Consider the following 10,072-nt stretch of genomic DNA (forward strand, 5'->3'; position numbering starts at 1 on the left):
TGACGCCACTATTACGCATGACGTAAATAACGCAGACGCCCACTGCGTTCTAAAAGAAGCACAGAAACATTTACTAGCTTCAGAAATAGGTAAACAAATGCATAAATATTTGTTCTTAAAATTAGCACCGCTTTTATTAATGATTTATACATCATAGTGCAACTAACTATCGAGGTTTTTCACCGTTACGTAAAATATAGAGCTTTTCTTCGCACACATTAGCCTTGGCCGTAATGCGGCCTTGAGCTAATGCTAGCATGTTGTGTTGTAAAACGAAAATCAAATCGTTGTTGCAAAGCGTGAGTCTTTAAAGATGGAAATATTTGATAGTGTACAATTGTTATTTTAGATGTACACATACTTACTCGTTTTCATTGCGATTTGATTCCTTTTAGTCTTCTTGCGAATGACGCTCAATTATTGAATGATTCCTAAACTAATGGAGGTGTGTTATTTATTCAGATCATATATATATATATATATCTATATATATATATATATATATATATATATATATATATATATATATATATATATAGATATATATATAGATATATATATATATGCGTGTGTCTGTATCCTGCATATCTAGTTGGGCGGTTAAACTATTAAAAAGAAATTCTTATTAATAAAATGTCTTAAAACTAAAATATATACGTTCAGCAAACCAATTATATGGATGTAGCTTTGATCACATTGGTTGATTATAGCATCAGCAGTTGGTTTTACAGAAGCTCCTGAGATACTTTACATCCTTTTCGCTCTCCTAATGTACTTTAATACATCACCTCAGCCATTTAGTTATGAATCTGTCAATGTTTATAGTCAAAACCTCACTACAATAAACACTGCTCTAAAATTAAAGCTTACCAGCGAGCAACAAGAGTATTTTACCACAGCGATTACATTCATTAACTGTACTGCTAAACAGTATATAATATATGTTTTTTTAATAATTTTTTGAGACAAACAGCATGAATCCCTGATGCTAACAGAGGAAAAGTAGTTTAAACAGTAACAATTACAGTTTGGGTATTACAATTGGAGTATTTCATAATCACAGTTTTTTTTTCCAATATTTAATGGACTAAAATCTTTGAGGTTTCCTGCATTTACAGGCCAAATATATTTCTATATTTGGCCTGTTTTACAGACTGCAGGGATGATCAAATACAAATCTAACGGAGGGATTAAAGCAGTTCAAACATTTTTTTGTTTTTTACAGTGCAGCCATGAACTGGAACAAAGGCGGTCCAGGAGTGAAGCGTGGGTTTGGTTTCGGAGGTTTTTCCCTTGCAGGGAAGAAAGAGGAGCCTAATGTTCCCCCAAAATCTCACACATCACTTGGCGCTTCTGGATCAAGTGGCAGTTATGGGAAAAGCCCACAGCTTCCGTCTTTCTACAAAATAGGGTCCAAAAGAGCTAATTTTGATGAAGAAAACGCGTAAGTGACAGCTACCCTCAGTGAATTTACTGTTTTACACAATATTAGTTAAACTGCTAAGATCTGAATGAAATGTAAATGCAATTGTGCAAATTAAAATCTTATGTTTTCTTCTGTTGTAGGTATTTCGAAGACGACGAAGAAGAGTCCAGCAGCAACGCCGATCTGCCCTACATTCCTGCTGAGAACTCGCCCACGCGGCAGCAGATGAAGTCGGGCGGCGGTGGCGGCTCAGACAGTGAAGACGACCCGTTGGACGCCTTCATGGCAGAGGTTGAGGTGGGAAAGTTATATAAAGTGAATTATTATTGTTGAACTCTGAGGCATAAAAATTCACTACTCACAAAGACTGGAAATGTGAAACTGAAGATAATCTCCATTCTGATCATTAATATTTTTTGAGGAGCAATTTTGTTTACTGAAACACTATAATGCATTTTAGTTATAGTTTCGCTTGTAAGTGGTTTTAATTTGCATTTTATTTACTATTTTTGGTTGTTGTGTTTTATTCTGGATGTTTAAATATCTTCCAGCTCCAGTGTTCTTTAAAAAATAAAACTTTTTTGGTCTTAAATATGGTGAATTTGCATTGATATAGCATTATCAACATATTACTTTAAAATGGTCTCAAAACAACAATACTATTGATCATCGCAATAATTCTTGATTTAGTTGATCCTCCAGCAAAATCTGTTATAAGGATAGCTCCATTGAGGATATGTTTCATTTTATTTCTCAGTGCTTCCAACAATGAATCTGAAACTATCTTTAAACATCTGCACAAAATAAAGTGTTGTATTTTACTATTTTTTTTTCCTTTTCTCAGAACCAAGCAGCTAAAGACATGAGGAAACTAGAAGAAAAGGAGAAAAAATCAACCAAGTAAGTATTTTCATTTAATCTGTCCATTAAAAAAAAAATTCCTGAGAAAAAAAACTATTAAAGTTGAAACTTTACAATAATTCTTTTAGGTTTCTGTCTGATTTTTCCTATTTTCTCAAGTTGGATGATACTTTTGTGGTTTTATGTTGTTCCTTTAACTGGGGGAAAAAAGTCACAAAGCAAAAGTGTCGCCTTAGGCAGAGTCATTGCGGGATGTGGGCTGCTTTTGGTGAATGAACGAGTTGCAGGGAAGTTTTTTTTTCTCCGCTTGTTTTTTTCAGGGGTATTCGTGATGACATTGAGGAAGAAGATGAGCAAGTGAGTGAGCTTTCCAACGTTTTTCAATCCAGAGACGTACTTCCTGTATCCTCTCTGATTTTTTTATTCTGCATCACATTTCTCTGACTCCGCAGGTTGCAATTAGGATCATTGTTGTTCGCCTGATTTTTGTGAATTTTCTTTTTTATTTAAATCCTATAACTAATGTAATTTTATATTTGTAGTTGCTTGACTATGAAGTGCACCAAACTATGTTAGTTTTAAAAAATAAAATGTTGTATTCTCTACAGGAAGCGTATTTCCGCTACATGGCAGAGAATCCCACAGCAGGGCTGACCCAGGAGGAAGAGGAGGAAAACATCGACTATGACAGTGATGGAAACCCAATTCCTTCTACAACCAAGAAAATAATCCTGCCGCTGCCACCAATTGATCACTCAGAGGTACTCAGATTAGTAGAAATCGCTTTACCTTGTCATTTATTTAAAGGAAAATCAAAATAATAATTTTTTTCTTGTGATTTGTGAATCCTCTGTCTCAAAGATCGACTACCCACCTTTTGAGAAAAACTTTTACATTGAACACGAGGAGCTAAGCATTCTCAACGGCAGCCAAGTGTTGGAGTTGAGGCAGAAACTCAACTTGAGAGTAAGTCAGTTATTTATTTTTTCATTTCACATTCAAATTGTTATTTTATTCTGAATACTTCTACAAGGTTGCTTTAAATTAGTTGTTTTCAAGGTTTGAAAAGTGCTTGATTTCTGTATAAAGTCCTTTATAAGTGAATGATATTCAAACTGCACATTTTTGTAATAAAGTGCAATCTAACGTTATATTGAAAGTCTAAATTTGGAAAAAGTTATTTACAGTTGAAACCAGATATTTATTTTTTAAGCATTTAATTTGATCAGGAAAGTTTCTTACCTTAACATTATTTGGTGGATTTGGTTCAAATATAATAAATATTTATTTTATTTTATTTTTCTTCTTTCTTTGGCTCTTTTTTATTTTCTCATCTTTCTTTTTATTTCCTTTTTTCTCTTTTCCCTTCTTTTGTATTATTTTTTCTCTTTTCTATTCTTTTTTCTGGTTTTTCCTTTTTTATCCTTTCTTTTTTCCCTTTTTTTCTCTTTTCTTATTTCATTTATCCTTTCTTTTTCTGTTTTTCCACTCTCTTTCCTTTTCTTTTTCCTCTTTCCTCTTTCTTTTCTTTCTTTTTCATTTCATTTCTCTTTTCTTGTTCTATTTGTTTCTATTCTCTTTATTATTTTTCCTCTTTCTTTCTCTTTTCTCATTTTCTTTCCTTCTTTCTCTTCTCTTTTTTCTCTGTTCTTATCTTTTCTTTTTGCTCATTCTTTTGCTTCCTCTTCTTCCCTCAGGTTTCTGGTGCTGCCCCTCCTAAACCTTGCACCAGCTTTGCTCACTTCGGCTTCGATGAGCAGCTGATGCATCAGATTCGAAAGTCTGAATACACTCAGCCCACGCCGATCCAGTGTCAGGTTCAGTAAAAATTTACTTTCTCATTTCAGGTTGTAGAGTTTAACCTAGAAATTGGTCCAACAACATTATTTGTCCCCACCATTCTTCCAGGGAGTTCCCATTGCGCTTTCTGGACGCGACATGATCGGCATTGCAAAAACAGGAAGTGGTAAGACAGCGGCATTCATCTGGCCGATGCTGGTTCACATCATGGACCAGAAGGAGCTGGAGCCGGGAGAGGGACCTATAGCGGTCATCGTGTGTCCCACCAGGGAGCTCTGTCAACAGGTAAACTACTGGAGTGTTTTTACCCAAATGTAAATAAGCTGAAGAGGTTTATTTATTATAGTTACGTTCTGCAGATCCATGCAGAGTGCAAGCGTTTTGGGAAAGTGTACTCGCTGCGTTCTGTGGCTGTTTACGGAGGCGGCAGCATGTGGGAGCAGGCCAAGGCTCTGCAGGAGGGAGCAGAGATCGTGGTGTGCACGCCGGTGAGAAACCTCACCTGCCTTTTCTTCCTGCTGCTGACGTCAAAATGCATAAACGAGAACTTCACCGAATGAAATGTGTCTACGCAGGGTCGCCTGATTGACCATGTTAAAAAAAAGGCCACATCCTTGCAGAGAGTGACATATCTAGTGTTTGATGAAGCTGATCGCATGTTTGATATGGGATTTGGTAAGCTGCCACTATTATTTTTTATATTGTCACCGTTTTTTTAATGTATGTAGATAAATAATTTTCCCTTCTTATTTAGAATATCAGGTGAGATCAATTGGAAGCCATGTTCGCCCAGACAGGCAGAGTAAGTCATATTTGGATTCTTATTGAGATTTGTAACTTTAATAAATAAGGTAAAGTTAAACTGGTCCTAGAAGTTAATGCAATAAACAATAATATTGTTCTTTCGAGATCATTTTCAAGTAATAAAAAGATGGTGGCACAATAATAATGCAGGACCATTCTGAAAAATCAATAAACTTTAAATTCTAGTGAACATTTAACACTGGAACTGGAAGACATTTTAAATATCCAATTTTGTTCAGATTTGCCTTAATTATTGCTTTGACTCTGTTGTTCTTTCCTGCAAAAGCCCTTTTTTAGAGTCTCTGTACTCCATTTAACTATTTATCAATTACTGAATTTGTTAACAATTATTTCAATAGTTGATTTATCATGATTATTCAGCCCTGATTGCTACTATAATTTCTTTTGCAGCTCTTCTCTTCAGCGCCACTTTTCGGAAAAAAATCGAGAGGTTGGCGAGGGACATTTTAGTTGATCCTATTCGGGTTGTGCAAGGCGACATCGGAGAGGTGATTCAATATTTACAATGTTTTTCATATAAAAACATTTACAAAATACATTTTGGGACAAGATTATGTTTCAAATATTTACTTGTCGGGGCATTCAGCTGCAGATTTTGTTTCTTTCTGTCAATTGTTTTGCTTAAAAGGCCAACGAGGATGTGACTCAGTTGGTGGAGCTGCTGCTCAGCGGATCAGATAAATGGAACTGGCTGACCCGAAGGCTGGTCGAGTTCACTTCCACCGGCTCTGTGCTCATTTTCGTCACCAAGAAGGCCAACTCTGAGGAGTTGGCCACTAACTTGACTCAGGAGGGCTACAGCCTCGGCCTCCTGCACGGAGACATGGACCAGAGCGAGAGGAACAAAGTCATCAGCGACTTCAAGAAGAAAAATTTACCCGTTCTGGTTGCCACTGATGTCGCCGGTGTTTACTTCCACTTCTTCTACATCTTTAAATGCTTTGATGAATATTTTTTTTACATGTTGTGAGCTGAATAACTCTATTCAGAATAATTATAAAATGTAAAAGATTGTAATATTGCCACCTCTCTGTCCTTCCCCCAGCCCGTGGTCTGGACATCCCGTCAATTCGCACCGTGGTGAATTACGATGTGGCGCGCGACATCGACACGCACACTCACAGAATCGGCCGAACGGGTCGCGCCGGGGAGAAAGGTGTCGCTTACACCCTTCTGACCAGCAAAGACACTTCGTTTGCCGGCGACTTGGTGCGAAACCTGGAGGGAGCCAATCAGGCCGTTCCCAAAGAGCTCATGGATTTAGCCATGCAGGTGGGATTAACATGGAAAAAACATCAAATTTTAACTAAGGGAGCACAATTGCTGTTTTCTGGACAATTGTTAAAAAGACTGACCAAAACCAATTGCGATTTTGGCCAATAGCATTTTTTTTTTTTTTTTTTTTATGTAGCAACATTTCTAAAGTATTTTTGGTCTATTTTCTAGCACATATACCTTAGTAGACTTGAAACAAGATAAAACTAATTTACAAGTAACTTTTTAGCAACCTATAGAAACTTGTTTTAATTCAAAAGTTATTCTAAATATTGATGAAAAAGTGCTAATTCCTCTGTAAAGACTATTTTGCTTATGGGAAGAGATTTTTTCCATGTTATAAGTGAAATAAGTTTTTTTATTATTTTTTTTTTATTATTATTTGAATGTAGTAGGATATACATTATAAACAAAAAGCGGACCTAAAAACAGTCTTTATAGACTTGAGGAGTTCAAAGTTTGATCTTTTATCTCCATTTTTCTGATATATGAATTACATTTTTCAAAATTGTTTCAAATTTGCCCATCTTGCCCCTCCAATATATAAATAATAATTTCTAGTGAAAGAGTCGTTGTCATTCCAGTGTAATGATATATTCACGTTCAGTAGCCCTACATCTGAGTGAATCAGTTTAAGAAATTATTTACTTAAAACAAGCTCCAATTTCTTGCTGAAAAGTTACTTGTAAGTTAGTTTTGCCTTCACTCAAGTGAACTAACATATTTTCACTACATAAAAACTTGGTAAGATTTTGTATTTTTGTGTAATACTTAAATTTATCTCCCCCAGAATCCCTGGTTCAGGAAATCGCGGTTTAAGGGAGGTAAAGGAAAGAAGCTGAACATCGGTGGAGGCGGTCTTGGTTACAAAGAGAGACCGGGTCTGGGGGCCGAGAGCTCTGTAAGTCACTTATCCACATAAAGTGTCAAACAATAGAATACCTCTGAATTTGGGCTGGACAACATGACTTAATTTTTATTGAAAAACAAAATCTTAGCCTGGATCTTACATTTTGTTGTAAAGTTGACTTGCATTTAAAGTGCAATTAATAATAGAATGTGAATATAAGCAAGATGACATCACTTGTATCTATAGAAACCCAAGGACTGCATTGGTGAAAAAATAGATCCAGATTTCCCAAAAATTAAATCTGCAAACACTAAAAATTTGATAAATTTGTTTTATCACCCAGCCCTACTGTGAATTGTGATTTAAGAAATAAATTTAATGTTTACAATATTTTTGTGCAGGAACGTGGCAGCAGCTTGTCTTCTGCTAGTAGCTTTGAAAGCTACAGCAAACCGACAACTGGGGCGATGGGGGACCGCATGTCTGCACTGAAACAAGCTTTCCAGGTGCTGTTTCTAATCATGTTTTCTCTTAATTAGTTTAGTTTTTTTACAATGAAAAAAAAATTAAATTATGTATAAAAATTGTGGTTGTTGTAGCATACACTGAAAAATGTAGATTATTCAACCTTACATTTGAATGTTGATATTCATTAAAGGAAGAAACCCACTTTAAAAAATAATTAATGAAATTAATTATTTCTTTACATCTAATTCTTCACCGTTGGATGTAAAGAATACTTTAGGTGTTTGATTTCTTTTTGACATTTTTGGATTGAATTAATTCTTTGTTGTAAAGTAAGTTCAACTAATTAAATATAAGGTCTTATCAGTCATTTATTTTTGGCACTAAGTTGATGTTTTTGGTGTCTAGAAAGTGAGCCACTTCAAAAAACTTACAAATGTAAAGTCATAAGTCAGCAGGTACTGCCCATTACCTAGTAACTCCAGCAAAGCCCAGACTGTTACCTAGCAACCCCAGTGAAGCTAAGCCCCGTTACCTACCCAAGCTAAGCTCAGGCAGCAGTTGATTTGCTGGTTTTATCGTTGTATGCATAGTACAATGGCTGCTGGAAAAGACAAGTGTTTTGTTGTTGACATACCATAGAGCAGTGTTTCCCAATTCCAGTCCTCGGGGCGCCCCTGCCTGCATGTTTTAGGTGTTTCCCTTCTGCCGCACACCTGGATTGAATCTTTGGGTGATTAACAGGCTCCTGCAGTACTTGGTGGCTGCAGAAGATGTCATGCAATCATTTGAATCAGCTGTTCTGGTATAGAGGCACATCTAAAACATGCAGACAGTGGGCCCAGAGGACTGGAATTGGGAAACACTGCCGTAGAGAAACCACCTGTCACATTTGGTTGTGCAGGAGGCTCTAGTTCTGCTTTTCAAAGATGTACATTTGTATAATTACACAACTGTTTGCAGCCATTTTCACCTGAGGGTGTAAAGTTGAGGTTATTTGGATTTAAGGTGATAAGAGGCCCTAAAACAGCTCATTTTGAAAGGAGATCAAAATATTAAATTTTATTACCCAAGGATGATATTGTATTTAAAAAATGTAATGAGCTTTACAAAAAATAGAATATTTTATAAAGCTCATGGACTTATTCCAACCTGTTCAAGGAAGTATAATAGATCACCTTTAATTTTCTGTTGAAAATTACAAATGGTGGAAATAATTTTCTCCAAAAAAAAAAAGATAAAAGTAAAAAAAACTGGTATCAGCAGCCTTTTTAATTCGTTCATACAGCCAATCATTTATTTCAGTGTCTGGTTTGTTTTAGGCTCAGTATAAGAGCCATTTTGTGGCGGCAACCAGCGGCTCTCCGAAGCTCAGCACCAAGTCTAGCAGCTCCTCCGGTTGGACCAGCGCCGGCAGCCTGAACTCTGTGCCAACAGAGGCCGCCAACGGCTCAGAGCGACCCAACCTGGCACCCTTTTCAATGCCTGGTTTCACCAGCGCCGGCTCCCTGAGTTCCGTGCCCGCCAATCCAACTGGCTCACAGCACAGCAGCTCTCCACCCGCACCCCCGACACACAGAGAGATCCCGCGGGACCGACACGGGGAGTCCCAGGGTCGTCCCGGCGACGGCCATCACCGCCACAGCGACAGGAGCGACCGGCATAGCAGCGAGGATCGCTACGGTGACCGGGACCGACACGGAGACAGAGATCGCGACCGCCATGGTGATAGAGATCGCCACAGCAGCCGCCACAGCGACAGCCGGAATGGCGACGGAAGCAGAAGAGAGAGAGATGACCGTAGAGGGGACAGGGATGGCGGAGACAGGGGAAGCGGGGAGGGGAGGGACAGGGATGGCGGAGACAGGGGAAGCGGGGAGGGGAGGGACAGGGATGGCGGAGACAGGGGAAGCGGGGAGGGGAGGGACAGGGGAGACGATAGCTTCGCAGTTCCCGACCCGCCGAAACGCAGAAAGAGCCGATGGGATAACTAAAGTTAGCACATCTTAGCTCCATATGTTCAGCTCCATAACGAGAGTTGGTCCGTCTAGGCAGGTAGCAGAGCAGATCAGAGCTTGAAAGAAGCAGCCATTTTGGTTTAAGCGGTCAGAAAAGTTGGTTTGGACTCAAGGTTTGTTCAGCACAGACAATTCATAAACACCAACTGTACACATACCATCCAAGCTGATGTTACTGTTAGTCAAGTCGAGCATAAAAGCTGTGAATTCTAATGTCTGTAAAAAATAAAGAAATGCAGTTTAAGATGCATTCTCACACATCTTTATGCTTGCAAAGCTCATGCTTTGTATATTTTCATTTTGTGTACTACAAAATTTCAGTTCACAGGTAAATGAACATGTCAAAGCAGCTTTGTGTGGCTCTTTTTGTGTATTGTATTCATGTTTTAGTGGAGTGCCTTTCCATGGCATACGTGTAAATCGCAAATAATAAAACATGTTTGATTAAAAGCTTTGGCGTCGTCCATTTGCTTTGTGTAGTTTCTTCCTTAATATGGCCGGCTGCTCTTCATCTCAAGGAATGACTGGGCATCAATCAGTCATGTCTTTCAT

At 37.9% G+C, this 10,072-nt stretch overlaps 1 protein-coding gene across 3 annotated transcripts; it reads left to right on the forward strand.

The window, feature by feature from the left end:
- Nucleotides 1-11: 11 nt before the first annotated feature.
- ddx42 (DEAD (Asp-Glu-Ala-Asp) box helicase 42) lies at nt 12-9,970 on the forward strand. 3 transcript variants are annotated; one of them, XM_044100185.1, is made up of 18 exons: nt 12-89; nt 1,226-1,444; nt 1,567-1,723; nt 2,271-2,326; nt 2,608-2,644; nt 2,896-3,048; nt 3,149-3,253; nt 3,985-4,104; nt 4,196-4,372; nt 4,447-4,575; nt 4,663-4,762; nt 4,842-4,889; nt 5,303-5,400; nt 5,541-5,817; nt 5,958-6,184; nt 6,978-7,088; nt 7,439-7,543; nt 8,825-9,970. In XM_044100185.1, the coding sequence occupies exons 2-18, from the start codon at nt 1,233-1,235 to the stop codon at nt 9,494-9,496; spliced, it is 2,784 nt and encodes a 927-aa protein (XP_043956120.1). In that variant the 5' UTR covers nt 12-89; nt 1,226-1,232; the 3' UTR covers nt 9,497-9,970. The 3 variants fall into 3 exon arrangements, with proteins under 3 accessions (XP_043956120.1, XP_043956119.1, XP_043956121.1); XM_044100184.1 differs by having other exon boundaries at nt 28-89; nt 1,231-1,444; XM_044100186.1 differs by having other exon boundaries at nt 82-445; nt 1,231-1,444.
- Nucleotides 9,971-10,072: the final 102 nt, after the last annotated feature.

The sequence above is a fragment of the Gambusia affinis genome, linkage group LG19 (assembly GCF_019740435.1).
Source record: "Gambusia affinis linkage group LG19, SWU_Gaff_1.0, whole genome shotgun sequence".
Lineage (NCBI taxonomy): Eukaryota > Metazoa > Chordata > Actinopteri > Cyprinodontiformes > Poeciliidae > Gambusia > Gambusia affinis.